The sequence below is a fragment of the Eretmochelys imbricata genome, chromosome 23 (genome assembly GCF_965152235.1).
Source record: "Eretmochelys imbricata isolate rEreImb1 chromosome 23, rEreImb1.hap1, whole genome shotgun sequence".
In the NCBI taxonomy this organism is placed as follows: Eukaryota; Metazoa; Chordata; order Testudines; family Cheloniidae; genus Eretmochelys; species Eretmochelys imbricata.
In genome coordinates, this window is record NC_135594.1 from 15,493,987 (window position 1) to 15,519,247 (window position 25,261).

At 63.4% G+C, this 25,261-nt stretch overlaps 1 protein-coding gene across 1 annotated transcript in view; it reads left to right on the forward strand.

Moving 5' to 3' along the window:
• Positions 1 to 1,906: 1,906 nt before the first annotated feature.
• BRSK1 (BR serine/threonine kinase 1) overlaps positions 1,907 to 25,261 on the forward strand; it is a 24,874-nt gene continuing 1,519 nt past the window's right edge. Inside the window, exons 1-10 of the mRNA XM_077840199.1 lie at positions 1,907 to 2,015; positions 6,765 to 6,859; positions 7,078 to 7,163; positions 9,141 to 9,281; positions 9,883 to 9,999; positions 10,311 to 10,344; positions 11,151 to 11,219; positions 21,909 to 22,055; positions 22,900 to 22,931; positions 23,711 to 23,928. Coding sequence (XP_077696325.1) covers positions 1,907 to 2,015; positions 6,765 to 6,859; positions 7,078 to 7,163; positions 9,141 to 9,281; positions 9,883 to 9,999; positions 10,311 to 10,344; positions 11,151 to 11,219; positions 21,909 to 22,055; positions 22,900 to 22,931; positions 23,711 to 23,928 — 1,048 coding nt within the window. The remainder of the gene's footprint in view (positions 2,016 to 6,764; positions 6,860 to 7,077; positions 7,164 to 9,140; positions 9,282 to 9,882; positions 10,000 to 10,310; positions 10,345 to 11,150; positions 11,220 to 21,908; positions 22,056 to 22,899; positions 22,932 to 23,710; positions 23,929 to 25,261) is intronic.

A 25,261-nucleotide genomic window follows, 5' to 3' on the forward strand; every position in this document is an offset into this window, starting at 1 on the left:
ACATTCACTGTCTTTGTCACACTCTAAAAGAGATCACACACCCCGTGTCTCTTTGTCACAGCCTGTCTCTCTCTCGCACAGTTGCACACAGAGAATCACAGTTCCACACACAATCATACCGTCACACAATACCACGATAATCACCGACACCATTACACACACCACAATCACACCGTCACAGCCACGAGCATACAACTACACAGCCAAACAATCCCAGCCACAGTTACTCACACCACACTCACAGCCACAATCACACAGTTACAATCAGTCACAGACACAATTACACTCCTGCCAATAACGGCCGCAATCACACAATTACCCAGCCATACACACTCAATTACACACACAACCATCACACAGTTACAGTTATACAATCACAGACACAATTAGACACACAACAGTCTGTCGTAGCCAGGATCACACAATCACCCGGCCATATAATCACAGATCCAATGACACACACAACAATCACACTTACCCAGCCATTTAATCACTCACAGAGTTACAGTCATACGATCACAGAAACAATTACACACGCTGCAATCACAACTGCCATCACACAATTACCCAGCCATACAGTCACACTCAATTACACACACAACCATCACACAGTTACAGTTATACAATCACAGACACAATTAGACACACAACAGTCTGTCGTAGCCAGGATCACACAATCACCCAGCCATATAATCACAGATCCAATTACACACACAACAATCACGCTCTCCCAGCCATATAATCACTCACAGAGTTACAGTCTTACGATCACAGAAACAATTACACACACTGCAATCACAACTGCCATCACACAATTACCCAGCCATACAGTCACACTCAATTACACACACAACCATCACACAGTTACAGTTATACAATCACAGACACAATTAGACACACAACAGTCTGTCGTAGCCAGGATCACACAATCACCCAGCCATATAATCACAGATCCAATTACACACACAACAATCACGCTCTCCCAGCCATATAATCACTCACAGAGTTACAGTCTTACGATCACAGAAACAATTACACACACTGCAATCACAACTGCCATCACACAATTACCCAGCCATGCAATCACAGACCCAATTACACAACAATCACACAATCACAGCCGCAATCACACAGTTACCCAGCCATACAATCACAGACCCAATTACACACACCACAATCCCCACAATCACACAAAATGACAGTCACACAATCACAGCCCCAATTACACACACCACCAGCACACAATTATGCAGCCAATCACAGCCACAGTTGCACACCCAGCAATCACACAATGACAGTCACACAATCACAGCCACGTTCACACAATCACAGCCACACGATCACAAATACAATTACACACACCACAATCGCAACCCACGATCACACAGTTACCCTGCCAGACACCCAGACCCTGAGTCCCCCCCCTCCCGGTCACCAAGGCACGACACCCGCCCAGCGACAGCCCCCCCCCGCCTGCGCCCCCCATCACACCCTCCTTCCCTCCCCCCGCTCCCCCTCTGCGCCCCCCCGCGCGGCGGGCCGGGTTCACCCCGCCGGCGACTGTCACCCGGTGCCCGGATGCTGATGCGGGGGGGGGGGGAGAGGGGGAGGAGGCAGCTGGGGGGGAGCCAGGGACGAGCATCCTCCAGCACCGGTCGCAGCATCCCTGGCGGGAGGGGGGGGAAGGGCCCCCTCTATCATGCTGGTACCCGGGCGGTGAGCCTCCCTCCCAGCCCAGCCCCCCCCCCCCCCCGGCCCCGGTCCCTCCACCCCTCCCCCCGGCCCCCCCAAATCCGCCGGCATGCGGGGCTGAGGGGCTGGGGCCTCCGTCTATTGTTCCTGCCCAGGGAGGGGAATCGAGGCGGGGTGGGGGGGGGAGGTGGCAGACAAAGGGGGCCCGGCCGTCATGTCCGGCGGCAAGGAGCCTGGGGGGCACCCCCCGGGCCCGGCCCCCCAGCACGCCCAGTACGTGGGGCCCTACCGGCTGGAGAAGACCCTGGGCAAAGGCCAGACGGGTGAGTCTGCGGCACCGGCCCCCCCCACACTCCCCCCCTGCGGTCCCAGGGGCAGATCCCCTGCCCTAATACCAGGGGATGGGTCCCAATACACCGCCCTTCCCCCCCCATTCCCTGAGGTAGATCCCCCGCCCTGATACCGGGGGGATGGGCCCCAATACCTTATCCTCCCGCCCCCCCATTGCCTGGGATAAATCCCCCGCCCTGATACCAAGGGGGTGGGCCCCAATACACTGCCCTTCCCCTCTCCCATTCCCTGGGGTAGATCCCCCGCGCTGATACCGGGGGGATGGGCCCCAATACCTTGTCCTCCCGCCCCCCCATTGCCTGGGATAAATCCCCTGCCCTGATACCAAGGGGGTGGGCCCCAATACACTGCCCTTCCCCTCCCCCATTCCCTGTGGTAGATCCCCCGCCCTGATACCGGGGGCCCAATACACTGTCCTCCCGCCCCCCATTCCCTGGGGTAGATCCCCCGCCCTGATACCGGGGGGGGCAATACAGAGTCCTTCTGCCCCCCATTGCCTGGGGTAAGTCCCCCACCCTGAAACTGGGGGGGGGGTGGACTCTACAAGATATTTCATCCCTACCCCCCCACACACAGACACTTCCCAGCTTAGATCATCTGCCCAGATGCAAGGGTGATGGGCTCAGCATAAAGGCCCCCAGTAGAATTCCTTCCCACCCCCACTGGACCGGGCCAGAGTGTGGTCAGAGGGACACAGGAGGAATGTGGGCAGTCGGAGAGGGTTTAATATCCCCCCAGGGATGGAGCTGGGCGAGTTGGGGGTCAGTGATGCCAGGAGCTTAGGGTAGGGAGGTTGATAGACTTATGGGGTCTGGGGTGAGGTCAGTGGAGTTGTGGGGTCATGGAATGGGGGGACCCTGGTGCGATGGATCTGGGGGGTCAGTGCAGCCATGGGATCTGGGGTGGGGGGTCATTGCAGCCATGGGATCTGGGGTGGGGGGTCCCTGGTGCGATGGGGTTGGGGGGTCAGTGCAGCCATGGGATCTGGGGTGGGGGCTGTACCTTTCCTGGGTAGGACTGAGAAGTGTGTGGGGGGGTGCTGGGAGTCAGTTTTCCAGGAGCTCTGTGCATGGCGAGGGTGGGGGGATGGGGAGCAACCCCAGAAGTGACGGGGGGGGGGAATCCCAGCCTGGCAGGGGTGCATGTGTGTGTCTGTTTCACCTCTGTCCCGGGGGGGGGCTGGTCAGTTTCACACCTGGGCCTTGGGGTGGGATGGGGGAGTGGGGCTGGATGGACAGACTCTGGATCTGGACCCACTGCAGCCAGTACAGGGGTCTTGAGGGAAAATCTCTAGGCAGAGGGCAGGTGTTTGTGTGTGTGTGTGTGGGGGGGTTCTGCTGCAGGGAGTGACGGGGGGGGGGGGAGGTGCCCAGCCCAGATGTCCATTAGGTTCCTAGCCACCAGCCCGGAAAACCCACCGTCCACCCCATCCCCTTGTGCTGGGTGTGGGGGGTTAGAAATACCAGAGGTCACTCGGATATGGGGCAAACCCCCCTGCCCCGCTCCCTCATGCCCTTGTCTCTGTGTGTGTGTGTGTGTGCGGGGGCGGGGGGTTATATTTGTACACTAAGAGGTTGTGGGTTGTGGGGGGGGGGAATGGAGCAATTTGCTGCAGTGCCGGGCTGTGGGAACCGCGTGGACGTCTGGCGCGGGGGGGGCGGGGATTCGAGGAAATCCCGCTGGAGGGGGAGGGAAATTGCTGCAAATCTCCAGGCCTTGCTTGGCTCACACCGGGTGGTTCGGGGGAAACAGGGGAGGCAGCGATGTATATTGGGGAGGGGGCAGAGCTGACGGTGTATCTAATGTGTGTGGGGGGGTGGATTTTGGGCTGAGGATGGAGGGGAGCCGGTTTAATGCAGTGGTTGTATGAAGGGGGGGATCCAGCCTGTGAGATAGAAACCCCCACCCCTAGCCAGCCCCCAGGGCTGGGGAGCTGGAGGGGTTAAACTTGCAGGAAGGATGGAGACCTGCTGGGGAGGGGAGTTCCCATCTTGGCCCCCTAAGTGGGGGGGAGCTCTGTCTCTCTGCCCCCCCACAAACTGGGATACCCCCCCCACTCCCATGCAACACGCCGTGGGAATTCATGCCGGGGAGTTGGGTTTGTGTAGGGCCTACAGAAATGTTTTTTTTTTACTCCGGGGGTGGAGCAGAAGGAGGCAGCGCAGGGAGGCCAGGGCCATGGGCCCGGAGCTGGAAAGACTAGAGCTGTAATCCCAGTTCTGCCTATGGGGCCGTGTCGCTCTCTGACTCAGTTTCCCCTTCTAGCAAACAGGGGTGGTAGCACCTGCCCAGGGGAGCGAGCGAGAGGGGGGATGGGATGTGGTGAAGGGAGTGGGCTCAGGAATCTGCTGGTGACTCTGTGGGTGTCCCTGGGTGAGTCCCTGAATCGCTCTCTGCCTCAGTTTCCCCAATCCTCCCTCTGTCTAGTTAGATTGTGAGTTCTTAGGGGTGGAGGCCGCCCCTTGCTGTGCATCCGTGCACTACCAGAGGCCGCGCCCATTTGGCTGGAGGGAAGTGGGGGAAGACGGAGGGAGACAGGAGGCGAGGGGCGAACTCTGGGAGCAACACCATGCTGAGACCCTCAGACCCGCGGGCAGGGCCAGGTGGGTCCCCTGGCCAGACAGATGCGCAGACCCGTGGCGCAGGCTCACCTGGGATGGGGCTTGTGCAGAGGACGAGGGTTCGCCTGGGGTCCCGGCCTGGGGGGGGAGCTTCTCCTCCCCCCCCCGCCCCATTCCGACATCTTCTCATTGGGCACCAAAGACTTGTGCATCCCAGGACGCCCGTACGGGCACTGCTGCTAGCCCAGCGAGAGGGGGTCCCCAGGGCTCTGTGCTCCAGTCCTTCGGGGAGTTTGGCCTCCGGACTCAGCCTTCGAACCCAGCCCCTGCTGTCACTGGCCGCCCCCTCCCCCCCCCGTCCACTTCAGCCCCTGTAGGTTGCGTAGGGAGGTTTCTACCCCTGTGTGTCCCCCCTGCCGTCCTGGAGTCAATCCCTGGCCGAACTGGAGCAGATCTTTTGGAGACACTTGGTGGAAAAGTGGCCCCCGTGCCGGAGGATGCGCCCCTCGCCCGGGGAAGCCGGTCCCTCCTTCACCCGCGCCCTGGTAAAAACGTGCCCCTCGCTGCTGTTGTGGGGGCAGCGGTAGGCCCGGCTGAGAAAGGGAACAGTGGGGAGGTCGCAGCCCGAGACACCTGGGCGGCGTTTGGATCAGAACCCGAGGACGCTCGAAAACGAGCCTGGCCCCTGTTCGCTGGATTCAAAACTGGCGAACGGATGGGTCTGAAAACGCGCCGGCGAACGGGGCAGAGCCTGAGCTCCCCGGGCGACGCTGGGGCCGAAGGGCTAACAGGACCCTGGGACGCATCAGCCCGGGATCCCCGAGTGGGAGCAGAGGTGGTTTGGCCTCTGGATCTGGCCCGGGGGCGAATCCTGCGCCCAGTGCTGGGGCCTGCAGCGCGAGGAGGCTGTGGCGAAACGGCAGAGGCCGGAGAAGAGCGAGGGGGACGAGTGAAGGGTTAGAAAACCTGCCGGAGGGTGAGAGACGCCAGGAGCTCCAGCTCTGGTGCTGAGCGCGGAGACGGCTCGGGGGGGGGACTTGATCCCCGGCTCTAGGGCCCGACGTGGGGAACGAATATTTCCTCCCGGGCTCCTCAAGTGGGCAGAGGAAGGTCGAACCCAACCCCCTGGCTGGACATCGGAGCGAGACAAACCCAGCTGGGAAAGGGGGCTGCCCGCTTTTAACCCGGAGGGGAATTAACCCTCGGACTGGCTTGCCAAGGGCTGGGGGGGATTCTCGGGCGCTGGCCACTTTGAAATCCAGCTTGGCTGTGTCTCTGAAGGATCTGCTCTGGGAATGATACCGGGGCGGCTCTCCGCTGTTCAGGGTTATCCCGGCTGGCCTTGGAAAGGGCAGATTTGTCCTTTTGCCGGTCGAGTTTCCAGCCATTTCTCCGGCCAAAAGGGGAGATGCCGGCCAGAGGACACGGTAGGCAGGAGAGGTGCGCTGAGAGATGGGCCGGCCGAAAGTGGCCACCCTCCCCTACGTAGCAAAACATCTGTTCAGGGGGGCTGCCAGAAATCCACGTGGGTTGGGGGGCACACGGAGGTGGCAGGGATGGGGCGGGGAAACACACACACACACACTGAGCTGTTTGGATGATCCAGGGGATCGCCCCAATTCTGGGTGTCGGGGATTCTCTGGGACCCTCTGCCCCCCGGATCCCAAAGGGCCCCGGTCACGGACCTGGGGAAGGACAATGGCTCCCTCTTGGTTGTGATTGTTGGAGCGTTTGGGGCCAGGGGAGGCGGGCGGCGGGCAATGCTAGGGAGGAGTGGGTTGAATCGAGGCACGGTGGGTGGAAGGAGCCAGACAAACAGACAGAGTTGAGGGGTGTTAACCCCCCCGGTCAGTTTCATTTTTTATCTCTGGTCAGTTTCACTTAAAAAGCCAGGCCAGCTCTCCCTTGACACCACTGCCCAGGTGTGACTGGCCCCGATCTCGATCGGGGGGGGGGGCGTAGGTGCAGCACCCGGCACGACAGGGACATCAGCGGGGGGCACGCAGGGGTTCACTGGGGTGCTGCACTGCAGGGAGGAGGGTCAGTAGGGGGCGCTGTGCTGCAGGGGGGTTTTGTGGGGGTGCTCGGCAGGACCAGTGGGGGGCGCTGCTCGGCAGAGCCAGTGAGGGGTGCCGTGCTGACCCCTCTCCCCACCCACAGGGCTGGTGAAGCTGGGCGTTCACTGCATCACGGGGCAGAAAGTGGCCATCAAGATCGTGAACCGAGAGAAGCTGTCGGAGTCGGTGCTGATGAAGGTGAGTGGCTAGGGGTGATGTGGGGGGGGGGAACTCTGCAGGCCCCTCCCCTTCCCGGATCCAAAGTCCCCCTTGATCCCCCCCCAGCCCCCCTGGGAGTAGGGGGGAGCGTGGCTGAGTTTGGAACCCAGGCTTGGGCACCCCACCCCCCGGCCCCCATTCCTCCGCCCCGCCCCGATTCCCTTCCCCATCCCCCCTCTCTCTGTCGCCCCCTGCAGGTGGAGCGGGAAATCGCCATCCTGAAGCTGATCGAGCACCCGCACGTGCTGAAACTGCACGACGTCTACGAGAATAAGAAATATTTGTAGGTATTTATAGACGCTCCCTGCGCGTGTCCCCCCCATTCCCCCCCCGAGCCAGCCAGTCCCCGCCCTGGAGCCGGGTGGGAGCCGGCGCCCCCTAGAGGGGAAAGGCCCCGTGCCCCATTCTCTGCCAGCTGAGGTCTCCCATCCCAGCCCACAGACAGTCTGACACTGCTTAACTTTGGCGGGGTGGGGGGACATGGGCTGTCTCCTACCCTGGGGAGGTCCTGTGATATGTCTTAAAACCGGGCCGTTCTTGATTGGCTGAGGAGATTGCCAGCTGGCCAATCGGAGCCCTCCAATCTGTGCTGTCACTTCAAAGGGTTTCAATTGGCCGGGGAGATGGTGAGCCAGCCAATCGGAGCCTTTGAATCTGTGCTTTCGCTTCTAAAGGCAACTGCTCTGGAATGCGGGGGTGGGGCTGATGTTCTAGAGCACTGCTCTGGAACGGGGGGCACGTCGGTCGATGTTCTAGATCGGCATGGTCTCGGGGCATCATGCCCTGGAGTAGCGCTCCAAACGGTGACTCTGCGTTCTAGATCGGCCCTCTGGAATTGGCCACACTGGCTTGTCTAGCTGGCGGTTCTGGAGGGAGGCCGTCCTGTACACGAAGCTCTGGAGTTTGACTCTAGAATAAGGGCCGCTGTCCCCGCTTTGCTATTCTAGAGCATCGCTCTGCAGTGGGTGTGTTGGCTTTTCTAGATGGCCGTTCGGTAATAAGCCGGTCCTTCGCTTGTGGATCGAGGTCATGGACCTAGAATCGGGACAGGGCATTGCTTCGCTGTTCTAGAGCAGCGCTGAGCAACGGGTGTGTTCGGTATTCTGGAGGGCGACTCTGCACTGATTGCTTTTCCAGAGTGGGGTGGTCTAGATTCATTGTCCTAGAGTTGCTATGATGGTCTAGATCTTGGTCCTAGAGCTGGGGCAGGCTTGTTGCTTCGATGTTCAGTTTGGAGAGGGTGCGTTTGTCCAGGGGACGGGTGGGGTGACGCAGCGTTCTTGGAGGCGACGCTCTAGATTGCGTGTCTAGAACCCGCTGGGCGTTGATGTTCCCGACTTGGCTCCAGAATGCAGCTGAGTTTGCTCGGTTGTGCTAGACCCTCACATGGCTGTGGGCGTGTTTGCTTTTCCAGCAGGTTTGCTCTGTGATGACCCTCCCGCCCCGAACGCGATGTTCTAGCACGTGGATCTAGACCTGGGGCGGCCCGCTGGTTTGAGGTTCTCGAGCGTGGCTCTGGAATGGGCGTGTTTGCGTTCCCGGCAGATGGGTGGTGTCACGTCTGGAACAAGGCTCAGTCCGGGGGCGGGGGGGATTCTCCGACAGGGCTCCGTGAGTGAGACCCTGTGCAGAGCCCGCTGGGGTGGGGGGGGTGCCCTGATTCCCCCCGCTGGAGGGGCCAGGCCCTGCTCGGTGTGTGTCCCTCTGCTCTGTGTGTGGTTTGTGTTAGGGGCAGGGTGCGTTAGATGCCAGGCAGTGACAGCTGGCTCCCCCCACCCCCACACATGCCCACACAAGGTGCCTTTGTCATCGCTGGGCTGTGACATAACTGGCTGATGTGACACATGGGGGTGAAACCTGGCACAGCCCCCCCCCCAGTGCTGCCCTGGGGCAATGGGGCCAGCCCTGCCTGCTGGGGGAGAGCTCCCCCTGCTGGGCCCCTGCCCCCCTCCCTGCAGCACACGGTGGGGTCACTGTCCCAGCCCGACCTGGCTAAGCCAGGCTGGCGGGGGTTGGGGGGGGCAGTGGTGTCAAGGGAGAGTTCTGATTGGTCGTGACCTTTCCTCCTCCCCCCATTCCCTCCTCCCCACTTAACCCCCCACCCCTCCTTCTGCCCTTTCCCTGGCATTATCTCACTTCCCTGCCCCTAATCCGCCTCCCCCTGAGTCCCTCAACCCCCTCCCCGGCCCTGACTCCACCCCCAATCCCCTTCCCCATAACCCCCCTCTCCCCATTTGCCTCCCCCCCATGCCCCCGCCAGGTACCTGGTGCTGGAGCACGTCTCGGGCGGGGAGCTGTTCGACTACCTGGTGAAGAAGGGGCGCCTCACCCCCAAAGAGGCTCGCAAGTTCTTCCGGCAGATCGTCTCCGCCCTGGACTTCTGCCACAGCTACTCCATCTGGTGAGCCCCCCCAGCACCCCCCCCACCCCGCAGCAACCCACCACAGTCCCCGTGACCCCCACCTCCCCCCCGTTCTCTCCCACTCCAGCTCAGGCAGCGCTCCCCTCGCTGGGAACAGTAGTATGTCTTTTATCCTCTCGTTTTTCCCCACATCACACGCAGCCTGCGAGTGACAGGTCTGAGCTGAGGGCCCCCCCCGGATTGATTTGGAGTCACTCTTGTTCGAACTGAGGACAGGACTGGGTCTGCTCTCAGCCCCCTGGGTCAATCCGGAGTCACGCCGACTGCAATGGGGGCAGGGCCAAGTTCTGATCTCCACGCCATGGGGTCAGTCTGAAATCACTTCTGTTTGCACTGGGGGCAGGGCCGGCTCTGATCTCAGCCCCCCGGGGTCAATCTGGAGTCACTCCCATTTGCACTGGGGAAAGGGTTATCATCTCAGCTGCATAGGGTCAATCTGGAGTCACTCCTGTTTGCACTGGGGATAGGTTTCTGATCACAGCTCCCCAAGGGTCAAGCCGGAGTCACTCCTGTTTGCACTGGGGGCAGGGCCAGTTCTTAACCCTTTGGGGTCTCTAACCCTCCCACTGCCCCACTGCAGCCACCGTGACCTCAAGCCGGAGAACCTGCTGCTGGACGAGAAGAACAACATCCGCATTGCGGACTTCGGGATGGCGTCCCTGCAGGTCGGGGCCAGCCTGCTGGAGACCAGCTGTGGGTGAGCCCCATGGGGCGGGGGGCCGGGGGGCTGGCGGGGCGGGGTGGGGGGGCTGAGATCCGCAGGGGCCTCGGGGGACTGGCCAGCGGGGAGAAGGGGCTGCTGGGGGCACTGTCTGCCTCGGTGCCCCTCCTCCCCGCCCTGGCTGGGGGTGGGGCTGGGCGTCCATGGGGAGGTGTGGGGCGGGGGGGGGCGGGGCCTGTGTGACTCAGCCGCCCCCCTCGGGCTGAGCCTCCTTTTCACTCCGTCTCTCCCTCTGTCTGTCTGTCTGTCTCTCTCTCTCTTTGCTCCCCCTATTGCTGGCCCCCCAGCTCTCCCCACTATGCATGTCCCGAGGTGATCAAGGTAAGTCATGGAGTCCCGCCCCCTCCCTGCCCCTCATGCCAGCCCCACAGCCCATCGACCCTAGTATCCTGCCCCCTCCCTGACCCACGGCCCATCGACCCCCATATCCCGCCCCCTCCCTGACCCACACACCAGACCCACGGCCCATCGACCCCCTATCCTGCCCTCTCCCTGTCCCACATGCCAGCCCCACAGCCCATCGACCCTGGTTTCCTGCCCCTTCCCTGTCCCATGGCCCATTGACCCCCATACCCTGCTCCCTCCCTGCCCCCCAGCTCAGCCCCATGGCCCATTGACCCCCTATGTCCTGCCCCTCCCTGCCCCACATGCCAGCCCCACAGCCCATTGACCCCCCATATTCTGCCCCTTCCTGCCCCCCAGCTCAGCCCCACGACCCATGCAGCCTGGTATCTAGGTGGGTGCGGATGGGTGGGGTGGACAGACGGACGTGGGGTCTCCAGACACTGTTGAAGTCGGCCGGGCGCTGAGTGTGACCGGGGAATTGGAGCGCGGGGTGAGGGAATGGGGGGGCTTTCCCTCATTGGGGGCGGGGCTGGGGGGGGCTTTTCCTCGGGGAAGGGGCCAGGCTGTGGGTCCCTCCCCCGTCTGTTCCTAGCCTGGCCCCTCCCCCTCATCCTGGGGGGCCTGTGGTCCCACTTGTTCAGGGGTTCGGTCCCCAGGGAGGGGCAGGGTGGGGGTGGGGGAGACTGTGCCCTGGGGAGGGGGGGGTCTACCTCGGGGGGGGGCCTGGGGGTGTTCCCTGGGGAGCCCCCTCCCTGTCCCAACCCTGTGTCTGTGCCGCACAGGGTGAGAAATACGACGGGCGACGGGCCGACATGTGGAGCTGCGGGGTCATTCTCTTCGCCCTGCTGGTGGTGAGTACCCTGAGCCCCCCTACCCCTGGACCCCTGGACCCCAGACACCCTGCACCCCATCCCCCTGTGCTCTGCTCCCCCTGGACCCCTGAACCCCCCTACCCCTGGACCCCTGGACCCCAGACACCCTGCACCCCATCCCCCTGTGCTCTGCTCCCCCTGGACCCCTGAACCCCCCTACCCCTGGACCCCTGGACCCCAGACACCCTGCACCCCATCCCCCTGTGCCCTGCTCCCCCTGGACCCCTGAACCCCCCTACCCCTGGACCCCTGGACCCCAGACACCCTGCACCCCATCCCCCTGTGCCCTGCTCCCCCTGGACCCCTGAACCCCCCTACCCCTGGACCCCAGACACCCTGCACCCCATCCCCCTGTGCTCTGCTCCCCCTGGACCCCTGAACCCCCCTACCCCTGGACCCCAGACACCCTGCACCCCATCCCCCTGTGCCCTGCTCCCCCTGGACCCCCATTCCCCTGCGCTCCAGACCCCCTGCGCCCCATCCTCTGGTACCCTGTGCCCTGCTCCCCCTGTGCCCCCGAACCCCCTGCCCTCTGTACCCTCGGACTCCCCTCTCCCTGTACCCCCGAAACCCCCCATACCCCAGGACTCCCCTCCTGCTGTACCCCCGAACCCCCCTCCCCCTATACCCCTGGACTTCCCTCCCCCTGTACCCCTGTACCCTGCTCCCGCTGCACCCCTGGACTCCCTGGACCCTGTCCCCCTGTAACTCCTGTACCCCACTCCCCTGTGCCCCAGACCCCCTGTACCCCGTGCCCCACTCCCCCTGCACCCCTGTACTCCTGTCCCCCTGAACTCCAGACTCGCTGCGCCCCATCCCCCCGTACCCCTGTATCCTGTTCCCCCTACGCCCCTGAAACCCTATGTGACGGAGCAGGGGGTGGGGCGGATTGACCTGGGGATGTTGCGGGGGAGTTTCACTGGGACTGTCGGCATGGGGGATGGGATACCGGGGGTGACTTCACTGGAGGGACGATACTGGAGCAGGTGACCTGAGCCCAGGATGGGGATGGGGCCAGGTGACACCTTCTGCCGGGAAGCTGGACAAAGGCTGGAGGAGGAGCCGGGGGGAGGCTGGGGGAGTTGGCTGGAGGGGGTTTGAGTTTGGGAGTGGACTGGGGAAACGGAGGGAGCCCCAGGGCTGGGGTCTAAGCTCCCTGCCCCCAGATGGACCTGACTGAGGAGGTCCTGTTGTCTGTACCTACAAGCTCTGTTTGGGGCTGTGTTCCTGTCATCCAATAAACCTTCCGTTTTGCTGGCGGCTGAGAGTCACGGTGAATCGCAGGAAGTGGGGGGTGCAGGGCTCTGACTCCCCCACACTCTGTGACAACTGGTGGCAGCGGTGGGATGTACTGCACCCCGTGAACGGCGCTTCCTGCAGTAAGTGACTGAGGAGCAGTAAAACGAAGGGGGATTGACGAGGACCAGGTGTGCTGAAGGCTCAGAGAGGAGCAGCTTCGGGGGCGAAGGAGCTACGCTGAACCCCTGGGAGTTTGTGACCAGCAAGAAGGGCTGTTGCAGTAACGGGGTCTCCCTGGGGACTGCGGTGAGCAGGCCCGGGGCGGAGGAGTCTGCAGCTTGACCCTGGGAGAGAGGTGGTGACCTGGAGAAGGGCTGGCACAGTAGGGGCTCCTCCTGGAAACCGTGGGGAGCTGAGCGCACCCAGGCCTGCGAGTGGCTAGCGGGAAGATGTATCATAAGCTCCTTAAGAGCGACCTGGTGGAGCTGTGCAGGCAGAGGGGGCTGCGCATTGGGAGGCTCACCAAAGAACAGCTGATTGCCCAGCTGGAGGAGGAGGATCGCTCAGAGGAGCCGGTCCCTGTCTCTGAGGGAAGCAGCCCGGCAGATGCAGGGTGGGCACCAGTGTCTGTCCCAGCCGAGCGTGGTCAGACAGCTGCCGAGGGCATCCCAGGACCTCTCCCACCTATGCCTAGGGGAAGGGCTGGGAGGAGCCCAGCGAATACTGAGGGCACCGTGACCCCCGCAGCCAGCAGGGGATCCTCCCGGCGGAGCTCCCCGTCGCTGGAGCTGAGGCGGCTGGAATGGGAGAGGGAGATAAAACTGAAAGAGCTGGAGTTGAGGCTGCAGGAACTAAAGGAGAAGTGGGAAGAACAAGAGAAGCAGAGACAGCGTGAGCTGGAGTTGCCCGGGCTGAGGAGCAGTGAGCCCCCGGCTGCGGTGAGTGAGGCGGGACCCAGGACTGCATGGAGATTTGATAAGTGCGTCCTGGCCCAGCGTAAGAAGGGGGAGGACATAGATGACTTCCTGAACGCCTCTGAGAAGGCCTGCGAGCTGCACAGGGTTGACCCTGCCAACAGGCTCCAGTTTCTCACCCCCTTACTGGACCCCAAAGCCGTGGGGCTGTACGGCCAAATGAAAGGGGCGGAGGCAGGGGACTATGAACTGTTCAAAAAAGCCCTTCTCCGCGAGTTTGGGCTGACTCCCAAGGTGTACTGGAAAAGGTTTTGGAGTCAGCGTAAAACCCCTGAGATCACATATCTAGAACTGGCCCTCCAGATGCGGGGATACACCCACAAATGGGCAGATGGGACCCAAACTAAGGAGGACCTGCTCAACCTAATTGTACTGGAGCAAGTGTATGAACAGTGCCCAGCTGACCTGAGGCTGTGGCTGGGGGACAAAACGCCAAAGAACCCGCGACTCGCAGGGCGGCTGGCCGACAAGTTCATGAACAGCCGGGCAAGGGGTGGCAGGGAGGAGTCCCAAAGGAACAAGCCCACCATGATGCAGAGAGAGAGTCACCCTGGGACCTCCCAAAGGGGGAACATCCGGCGTCAGGACCAACCACCCGGCTTGAGAGGACCAACGTGACCTGAGTTGCTATCACTGTGGCCAGAGAGGCCATGTACGGACCCAGTGCCCCAGGCTCAGGGACAGACTGAGCAGACCGAACCCACACAGGGTTAACTGGGTAGGGACCCAGCCGGACAAGGGGCAGGCTTCCCAGGCAAGGAGGGCTGGCAGCTTACCACCTGCTCAGGAGGGAGGAGTTTCCCAGGCCAGCTCCTCTGCGGGGCTGGATGCTCCAGACTTAAGGTTCTCCGTTTACAGGGGGGGCGCGGAGCTGTCCCTCCGGAGAGAGTGCCTTGTTCCCCTGGAAGTGGACGGGAGGAAGGTCAATGGATACTGGGATACGGGCGCGGAGGTGACGCTGGTCCGGCCCGAGGTGGTGGCCCCAGATCGGGTGGTGCCCAACACCTACCTGACCCTGACAGGGGTGGGCGGGACCCCATTTAAGGTGCCTGTGGCAAGGGTACACCTGAAATGGGGGGCCAAGGAGGGGCCCAAGGATGTGGGGGTACACCACCATTTGCCCACTGAGGTTTTGATGGGGGGAGACCTAGAGGACTGGCCAAGCAAGCCCCAGACCGCCCTGGTTGTGACCCGTAGCCAGAGCCGGCGAGGGGCACTGCACCCTGACCTCGGGGAGGGTACCACACCGGAGGCGCAGGACCCTACCCTGGTGGGGAGGGAGCGCCGAGGGGCATGGCTCAGAGAGGCGGAGGCCTCAGACCCGGCCAATGAGAGGGAACCGGGCCCCATCCCTTCCCCAGCCGCTGAGTTCCAGGCCGAGTTGAGGAAAGATCCCTCCTTGCGGAAGCTCAGGGACCTGGCCGACCTTGGTGTGGTACGGACCATGAGGAGAGGCTGCCAGGAGAGGTTCCTGTGGGAGAAGGGGTTCCTGTACCGAGAATGGGCTCCCCCAGGGGAAGTAGAGTCCTGTGGGGTCAGGAGGCAGCTGGTGGTCCCCCAGAAGTATCGCCGCAAGCTCCTGTACCTGGCCCATGACATCCCCCTCGCAGGGCACCAGGGAATCCGGCGCACCCGGCAGAGGTTGCTACAGAACTTTTACTGGCCCGGGGTCTTTACCACGGTCCGGCAGTATTGCCGATCCTGTGACCCCTGTCAGAGGGTGGGGAAGGCCCGGGACAAGGGGAAAGCGGCTTTGAGACCTTTGCCTATCATAGAAGAGCCTTTCCAGAAGGTGGCCATGGACATCGTGGGGCCTCTCAGCAAGACGACCCGGCTGGGGAAGAAATACATTCTGGGTGGTAGATTTCGCCACCCGCTACCCCGAGGCAGTGCCCTTAGCTTCCACTGAAGCAGACACCGTGGCCGATGCGCTCCTGACCATTTTCAGCCGAGTGGGGTTCCCCAAGGAAGTCTTGACAGACCAAGGCTCCAAGGCCCTGCTCCGGTGCTTGTGGGAGAAATGTGGGGTCCGGCACGACTGGGCCTCAGCTTGTCACCCCCAGTCCAATGGGCTGGTGGAGAGGTTTAACAGGACGCTAAAGATGATGCTGAAAACCTTTATGCACCAGCACCCGCGGGATTGGGACAAGTACTTACCTCACCTGCTGTTCGCGTACAGGGAGCTACCCCAGGAGTCTACCGGATTTTCGCCTTTCGAACTGTTATATGGAAGGAGGGTGAGGGGCCACCTGGACCTGATGAGAGACGAGTGGGAGGGGAAGGCCACTCCCGATGGAGAGTCAGTGGTGGAGTATGTCCTGATCTTCCGAGAGAGACTGGCTGAACTCATGGGCCTGGCCAGGGAGAATCTGGCCAGAGCCCAGAAGAAGCAGAAGGTCTGGTATGACCGCACGGCGCGGGCCCGTGCCTATGCCACCGGGGATCAGGTGATGGTTCTCATCCCCGTGAGAAAGAACAGACTACAGGCCGCCTGGGAGGGCCCTTTCAAGGTCGTCAAGCAGCTCAATGAGGTAAACTATGTGGTGGAGCTGTCGAACCGGGCGCACCACCGCCGGGTGTACCATGTGAATATGATGAAGCCATACTATGCCAGGGGGAATGTGGTGTTGGCCGTGTGTGGACAGTGGGAGGAGCAGGGAGATGACCCCTTAGTAGATCTATTCCCTGGGACATGAGCTGGTTCCCCCCTGGAAACAATCCCCCTCTCAGATCAGCTAATCCCTGCCCAGCAAGCTGAGGTCAGGGGGGTACTGCATCCGTACCGACAGCTGTTTTCCAACCAGCCTGGACGCACTAATCTGACTGTCCACCGGGTGCAGACAGGATCACACCTGCCGATAAGATGCTCCCCCTTCCGAGTCACAGGGAAAACTCCTCAGGACCTGGAAAGAGAGGGCAGGGATATGCTGGGTTTGGGGGTGATGAAGCCATCTGCCAGCCCTGGAGCCTCGCTGGTGGGGTGCTGGTCCCCAAAAAGGATGGGTCAGTCCGGTTCTGTGTGGACTATCGGAAGCTCAATGCCATCACTGTATCTGATGCCTACCCCATGCCCAGGCCTGAGGAGCTCCCAGACAAGCTGGGAGGAGCTCAGTACCTTACCACCAGGGACCTTATGTCATGGAGTGTGGGGGAGTCCAGGCCCTGCACCCCTCTTCCTGGGATTCACTGAGACTCTCAGCCAGCCAGTAAAACAGAAGGTTTATTGGACAACAGGAACACAGTCTCAAACACGGCTTGTGGGTACACCCAGGACCCCTCAGTCAAGTCCTTCTGGGGGAGCAGGGAGCTTAGACCCCAGCCCTGGGGTTCCCTGTGTTCCTCCACCCAGCCCCAAACTCAAACTAAACCCACCCAGCAGGTTCCCTCCTGCCACCTCTGTCCACATTTCTGGGCAGAGGTGTTACCTCCTCCTCCCCCTCCTGGCTCAGGTGACAGGCTCTCAGGTCTCCCATCCCCAGGGCACATTCCCAGGTCAACACTTCCCCCTCCCTGCTGCATCACATGGTCACATCTCTCCCCCCTTCGAGACTGAACTGAGCGGGGTCACTGTGACCAGTGACCTGGGGAAGTTCGGGGCCCCCTCTCCGGGACAGCGCATCCGCTATCAGCTTGGCACTTCCCTTCACGTGGACCACGTCCATGTCGTAATCCTGCAGGCTCCACCTCAGGAGTTTGGCGTTGGCTCCTTTCATCTGGTGCAGCCAGGTCAGGGGAGAGTGGTCGGTGTCCACGGTGAAGTGTCGCCCGAAGAGATAGGGCTCTAGTTTCTTGAGGGCCCACACCATGGCCAGGCACTCCTTCTCGATGGCCGCGTAGTGTTGCTCCCGGGGTAGCAACTTCTTGCTCAGGTACACGATAGGGTGTCTCTCCCCCTTTTCATCCTCCTGCATTAACACCGCTCCCAGTCCCGTGTCGGAGGCGTTGGTGAACACCACAAAGGGCTTGTCAAAGTCTGGGTTTGCCAGAACTGGGCCACTGACCAGAGCCTCCTTCAGCGCCCGGAAAGCCTCCTGGCACTGCTCGGTCCAGACCACCTTGTCTGGCTTCCCCTTCTTGCATAGCTCAGTGATGGGGGTGGCTATGGCGCTAAAGTGGGGCACAAATCTTCGGTAGTATCCTGCCATCCCAATAAAGGCTTGGACCTGCTTTTTGGTGTGGGGAGCGGGCCAGTCTCTGATCACCTCCACCTTGGCTGGTTCCGGCTTTAGGCGGCCGCTCCCCCACCCGATGGCCCAGATAAGATACTTCAGCCATCCCCACCTCGCACTTCTCCGCTTTTACAGTCAGCCCAGCCCCCTGGAGTCGGTCCAGCACTTGTCTAACCAGGGACACGTGGTCCTCCCAGGTCTGGCTAAAGACACAGATGTCATCAATATACACCACGGCAAAACTCTCCATCCCCCTCAGGAGCTGGTCCACTAGGCGCTGGAAGGTGGCCGGTGCTCCCTTGAAGCCAAAAGGCAGGGTCAGGAACTCATAGAGCCCCAGAGCGGTGATAAAGGCCGATTTCAGCCGGCATCTGCATCCAGCGGCACTTGCCAGTAGCCCTTTGTAAGGTCCATGGTGGTGAGGTACCGAGCTCCTCCCAGCTTGTCTAGGAGCTCGTCCGGCCTGGGCATGGGGTAGGCATCAGATACAGTGATGGCACTGAGCATCCGATAGTCCACACAAAACCAGACCGACCCATCCTTTTTGGGGACCAGCACCACCGGCGAGGCCCAAGGGCTGGAAGATGGCTGGATCACTCCCAAAGCCAGCATGTCCCGGACCTCTCTTTCCAGGTCCTGGGCAGTTTTCCCTGTGACTCGGAAGGGGGAGCATCTTATCGGTGGGTGCGACCCTGTCTGCACCCGGTGGACAGTCAGATTAGTGCGTCCAGGCTGGTTGGAAAACAGCTGTCCGTATGGATGCAGCACCCCCCTGACCTCAGCTTGCTGGGCAGGGGTTAGCTGATCCGAGAGGGGAATTGTTTCCAGGGGGGAACCAGCTCTGGTCCCAGGGAATAGATCTACTAAAGGGTCATCTCCCTGCTCCTCCCACTGTCCACACACGGCCAACACCACATTCCCCCTGGCATAATATGGCTTCATCATATTCACACGGTACACCCGGCGATGGTGCGCCTGGTTCGACAGCTCCACCACATAGTTTACCTCATTGAGCTGCTTGACAACCTTGAAAGGGCCCTCCCAGGCGGCCTGTATGTCCTCCCGCTCCTTAGGCTCGGCCAGGAAGCACTTATCAAAGCTCCTTGCAGTCTTGGGTCCTCCGGCAGGCGGCTTCCCTCAGGGGCAGGGATCGGGTCATCCGAGCGATCCCTCTCCTCCAACTGGGCAATCAGCTGTTCCTTGGTGGACCTCTCAATGCGCAGCCCCCTCTGCCTGCACAGCTCCACCAGGTCGCTCTTAAGGCGTTTAGCGTACATCTCCCTGCTGGCCACTCGCAGGCTGGGCAGCTTTCTACAGTCTCCAGGAAAAACCCCTCGTGTGCCAGTCCTTCTTGAGGTCACCACCTCTTTGCCAGGGTCGAGCTGCAGACTCCTCCGCCCCTGGGACCGCTCGCTGCAATCCCCTGGGGGACCCTGTTACTGCAAAAGTCCTTCTCTCTGGTCACACACTCCCAGGGGTTAACTGCCCCCCTGAAACCGCTCCTCTCTGAGCCTTCAGCCCACCTGGTCCCCGTCAATCCCCCTTCGTTTTACTGCTCCCCAGTCACTTACTGCAGGAAGCGCCGTTCACGGGGTGCAGTACATCCCACCGCTCCCACCAGCTGTCACGGAGTGTGGGGGAGTCCAGGCCCTGCACCCCTCTTCCTGGGATTCACTGAGTCTCTCAGCCAGCCAGTAAAACAGAAGGTTTATTGGACCACAGGAACACAGTCCAAAACAGAGCTTGTGGGTACACCCAGGACCCCTCAGTCAAGTCCTTGTGGGAGAGCAGGGAGCTTAGACCCCAGCCCTGGGGTTCCCTGTGTTCCTCCACCCAGCCCCAAACTGAAAATAAACCCACCCAGCAGGCTGTCTCCTGCTGCCTCTGTCCACATTCCTGGCAGAGGTGTTACCTCCCCCGCCCCCTCCTGGCTCAGGTGACAGGCTCTCAGGTCTCCCACCCCCAGGGCACATTCCCAGGTCAACACTCCCCCCTCCCTGCTGCCTCACATCCTCACATCACCCCCTGGGGCTCTATGAGTTCCTGGCCCTGCCTTTCGGCCTCAAGGGGGCGCCGGCCACCTTCCAGCGCCTGGTGGATCAGCTCCTGAGGCGGGTGGAGGGTTTGGCCGTGGCGTGTACATTACGGACACCTGTGTCCTTAGCCAGACCCGGGAGCACCACGTGTCCCAGGTTAGACAAGTGCTGGACCGACTCCAGGGGGCTGGGCTGACTGTAAAAGCGGAGAAGTGCAAGGTGGGGATGGCGGAAGTGTCCTACCCGGGCCATCGGGTGGGGAGCGGCCGCCTAAAGCCGGAACCAGCCAAGGTGGAGGGGATCAGAGACTGGCCCGCTCCCCAGACCACAAAGCAGGTCCAGGCCTTTATTGGGATGGCAGGATACTATTGAAGATTTGTGCCCCACTTTAGCGCCATAACCACCCCCATCACTGAGCTATGCAAGAAGGGGAAGCCAGACGAGGTGGTCTGGACCGAGCAGTGCCAGGAGGCTTTCCGGGCGCTGAAGGAGGCTCTGGTCAGTGGCCCAGTTCTGGCAAACCCAGACTTTGACAAGCCCTTTGCGGTGTTCACCGACGCGGCAGACGTGGGGCTGGGGGCGGCGTTAAGGCAGGATGGTGGAAAGGGGGAGAGACACCCCATCGGGTACTTGACCAAGAAGTTGCTACCCCGGGAGCAGAACTCCGCGGCCGTCGAGAAGGAGTGCCTGGCCATGGTGCGGGCCCTTAAGAAACTCCAGCCCTGTCTCTTCGGGCGACACTTCACCGCGTACACCGACCGCTCCCCCGACCGGGCTGCACCCGATGAAAGGAGCCAAGGCCAAGCCCCTGAGGTGGAGCCTGCTCCTGCGGGGTGAGGCCAGGGACGTGGTCCATTGACGGGAAGTGCCAACGGGAAAGCGGACGCGCTGTCCCGGAGAGGGGGCCCGAACTTCCCCAGGTCACGGGTCAGTGACCCCGCTCAGTTCAGTCTCGAGGGGGGGATGTGACGGAGCAGGGAGGGGGGCGGATTGACCTGGGGACGCTGCAAGGGGCTTTCACTGGGTCTGTCGGCATGGGGGATGGGACACCGGGGTGCGGCGGGGGGGGGGGGAGTTTGGAGCGGTCTGGGGAAATGGAGGGTGCCCCAGGGCTGGGGTCCAAGCTCCCTGCCCCCCAGATGGACCTGACTGAGGGGTCCTGTTTGTACCTACAAGCTCTGTTTGGGGCCGCGTTCCTGTCGGCTAATAAACCTTCCGTTTTACTGGCCGGCTGAGAGTCGCGGGGAATCGCAGGAAGTGGGGGTGCAGGGCTCTGACTCCTCCATACTCCATGACACCCTGTGCCCCCGCTCCCCTGTGCCCCTGACTCCCTGCACCCCCATTCCCCCTGCACCCCTGCGCCCCATACCCCCAATCCCCTGCACCCTGATACCCCCGTCCTCCAGGATCCCCACTTCCCTGCACCCCAACCCCCTGTATCCCTGTGCCTCACTCCGCTGTACTCCCGCTCCCCTAGCCCTGGACCTTGATCCCCCTGCACCCCGATCCCTCTGTGCCCCAATCCCTCTGCGCCTCATCTCCTGGATCCACCCTCCCCCTGCGCCCCTGTACCCCTGTGCCCTGCACCCCAGACCCCCATCCCCCTGCACCCTGATACCTCTGTACTCCGGGATCCCCACTTCCCTGCACCCCAACCCCCTGTACCCCTGCACCCCACTCCCCTGGACCCCCGCTCCCCCTGAACCCCGATCCCTCTATGCCCCAATCCCTCTGCATCTCATCTCCCGGATCCACACTCCCCCTGCGCCCCTGTATCCCCTGTACACCTGCTCCCCTGCGCTCTGGACCCTCATCCGCCCATCCCCCTGCACCCCGCTCCCCCTGTACCCCCATCCCCCTGTACCCCCACTCCCCCTGCACCCCCATTCCCCTACACCCCATTCCCTGGACCCCCATTCCCCTGTACCTCCAATCCCCTGGACCCCCCCATCCCTGTTCCCCCTGTACCCCATTTCCCTGTACACCAATCCCAGGCCCCTTTGCCCCATCACCCTGTACCCCCATCCCCGGATCCCCCTGTACCCCCTTCACCCAGACACCCCTGGACCCCCAGTACACCTGGACCTCCCTGTACTCCCCATCCCTCTGAAGCCCCTATATTCCTGGTCCCCCCTGGAGCCCCACCCCCAGGCCCTCCTGGACCCCCCAGGGTTGGGGGGCTCCTGTCCCCCAGAGGGATCTCAGGGTCACCCCCACCCGCTGAGGGCGTCTCTCCCCGCCGTCCTGCAGGGGGCACTGCCCTTCGACGACGACAACCTGCGGCAGCTGCTGGAGAAGGTGAAGCGGGGGGTCTTCCACATGCCCCACTTCATCCCCCCCGACTGCCAGAGCCTCCTGCGTGGCATGATCGAGGTGGAGCCGGAGAAACGGCTCAGCGTGAGTCCGGCTGGGGGGCGCTGGCTGGGGGGAGCTGTGGGGCGTGGGGGGTGCCTGCTGGGGGAGCTGTGGGGGCACTGTGGGGCGTGGGGGCCAGTGGCTGGGGGCGTAGGGGGTGCTGGCTGGGGGAGATGTGGGGTGTGGGGGGCGCCTGCTGGGGGAGCTGTGGGGGCACTGTGGGGCGTGGGGGGCACTGGCTGGGGGTGCAGAGGGTGCTGGCTGGGGGAGCTGTGGGGGCACTGTGGGGCGTGGGGGGCACTGGCTGGGGGCGTAGGGGGTGCTGGCTGGGGGAGCTGTGGGGTGCGGGGGGCGCCTGCTGGGGGAGCTGTGGGGGCACTGTGGGGCGTGGGGGGCGCTGGCTGGGGGTGCAGAGGGTGCTGGCTGGGGGAGCTGTGGGGGCACTGTGGGGCGTGGGGGGCGCTGGCTGGGGGTGCAGAGGGTGCTGGCTGGGGGAGCTGTGGGGGCACTGTGGGGCGTGGGGGGCACTGGCTGGGGGCGTAGGGGGTGCTGGCTGGGGGAGCTGTGGGGTGTGGGGGGCGCCTGCTGGGGGAGCTGTGGGGGCACTGTGGGGCGTGGGGGGCACTGGCTGGGGGTGCAGGGGGTGCTGGCTGGGGGAGCTGTGGGGTGTGGGGGGCGCCTGCTGGGGGAGCTGTGGGGGCACTGTGGGGCGTGGGGGGCACTGGCTGGGGGTGCAGAGGGTGCTGGCTGGGGGAGCTGTGGGGGCACTGTGGGTTGTGGGGGGTGCTGGCTGGGGAAGCTGTGGGGAATGGGGGGCACCGGCTGGGGGGAGCAGTGGGGGCCAGGCAGGACCAGCTAATTCGGCTGCTGTCTCCTCTGCCCGTAGCTGGAGCAGATCCAGAAGCATCCCTGGTTCCTGTGAGTATCACATGCAGCCGGCCCCTGCCCCACCCTTTGGGCCCATCACCCTGGTGTCCTGCCCCCTGCCCTGCCCCTGTGCCCATCACCCTGGTATCCCGCCCCCTGCCCTGCCCCTGCGCCCATCACCCTGGTGTCCTGCCCCCTGGGCCCATCACCCTGGTATCCCGCCCCCTGCCCTGCCCCTGCGCCCATCACCCTGGTGTCCTGCCCCCTACCCCGCCCCTGCGCCCATCACCCTGGTGTCCTGCCCCCTGGGCCCATCACCCTGGTATCCCGCCCCCTGCCCTGCCCCTGCGCCCATCACCCTGGTGTCCTGCCCCCTGGGCCCATCACCCTGGTATCCCGCCCCCTGCCCTGCCCCTGCGCAGATCACCCTGGTGTCCCGCCCCTGCCCTACCCCTGCACCCATCACCCTGGTGTCCTGCCCCCTGTGCCCATCACCCTGGTATCCCGCCCCCTGCCCTGCCCCTGCGCCCATCACCCTGGTGTCCTGCCCCCTGGGCCCATCACCCTGATGTCCTGCCCCCTACCCCGCCCCTGCGCCCATCACCCTGGTGTCCCGACCCCTGGGCCCATCTACCCCGGTATCCTGGCCTCTCTGGTTAGAGCCTGGCACCCCCCCCCGGCACCCCAACAGTTGAATATTTCTTATGAGAACCCGGCTTAACCCCCCCCATTGCCGGGATCCCCCCCCATCCCTCCCCCCTGCCAGGATTCCCCCAGCCCCCATCCCGCGCTCCCCCCGCCGGTAGCAGCAGTGGGGCTGTTCCCCGCAGGGGGGGGAAGAACGAGCCGGAGCCGGAGCAGCTGGTGCCGCGGAAGGTGTCGATCCGGCGCATCCAGTCGGTGAGCGAGCTGGACCCCGACGTGCTGGAGAGCATGTACTCACTGGGCTGCTTCCGCGACAAGGGGCGACTCCAGCACGAGCTGCAGGCCGAGGGGTACGGGGGGCTGCAGGCCGAGGGGAACGGGGGGAGGGGCTGCAGAAAGAGGGGTACGGGGGGCTGCAGGCCGAGGGGAACGGGGGGAGGGGCTGCAGGCCGAGGGGTACGGGGGGCTGCAGGCCGAGGGGTACGGGGGGAGGGGCTGCAGAAAGAGGGGTACGGGGGGCTGCAGGCCGAGGGGTACGGGGGGCTGCAGGCCGAGGGGAACGGGGGGAGGGGCTGCAGAAAGAGGGGCATGGGGGGCTGCAGGCCGAGGGGAACAGGGGGAGGGGCTGCAGAAAGAGGGGTACGGGGGGCTGCAGGCCGAGGGGAACAGGGGGAGGGGCTGCAGAAAGAGGGGTACGGGGGGGCTGCAGGACGAGGGGAACAGGGGGAGGGGCTGCAGAAAGAGGGGCATGGGGGGCTGCAGGCCGAGGGGAACAGGGGGGAGGGGCTGCAGAAAGAGGGACATGGGGGGCTGCAGGCCGAGGGGAACAGGGGGAGGGGCTGCAGAAAGAGGGACATGGGGGGCTGCAGGCCAAGGGGAACGGGGGGAGGGGCTGCAGAAAGAGGGGCATGGGGGGCTGCAGGCCGAGGGGAACGGGGGGAGGGGCTGCAGAAAGAGGGGTACGGGGGGCTGCAGGCCGAGGGGAACAGGGGGAGGGGCTGCAGAAAGAGGGGCATGGGGGGCTGCAGGCCGAGGGGAACGGGGGGAGGGGCTGCAGAAAGAGGGGTACGGGGGGCTGCAGGCCGAGGGGAACGGGGGGAGGGGCTGCAGAAAGAGGGGCATGGGGGGCTGCAGGCCGAGGGGAACGGGGGGAGGGGCTGCAGAAAGAGGGACATGGGGGGCTGCAGGCCGAGGGGAACGGGGGGAGGGGCTGCAGAAAGAGGGGTACGGGGGGGCTGCAGGCTGAGGGGAACGGGGGGAGGGGCTGCAGAAAGAGGGGTACGGGGGGGCTGCAGGCCAAGGGGAATGGGGGGAGGGGCTGCAGAAAGAGGGACATGGGGGGCTGCAGGCCGAGGGGAACGGGGGGAGGGGCTGCAGAAAGAGGGACATGGGGGGCTGCAGGCCGAGGGGAACGGGGGGAGGGGCTGCAGAAAGAGGGGCATGGGGGGGCTGCAGGCCGAGGGGAACGGGGGGAGGGGCTGCAGAAGGAGGGGCATGGGGGGCTGCAGGCCGAGGGGAACGGGGGGAGGGGCTGCAGAAAGAGGGACATGGGGGGCTGCAGGCCGAGGGGAACGGGGGGAGGGGCTGCAGAAAGAGGGGCATGGGGGGCTGCAGGCCGAGGGGAACGGGGGGAGGGGCTGCAGAAAGAGGGACATGGGGGGCTGCAGGCCGAGGGGAACGGGGGGAGGGGCTGCAGAAAGAGGGGTACGGGGGGGCTGCAGGCCAAGGGGAACGGG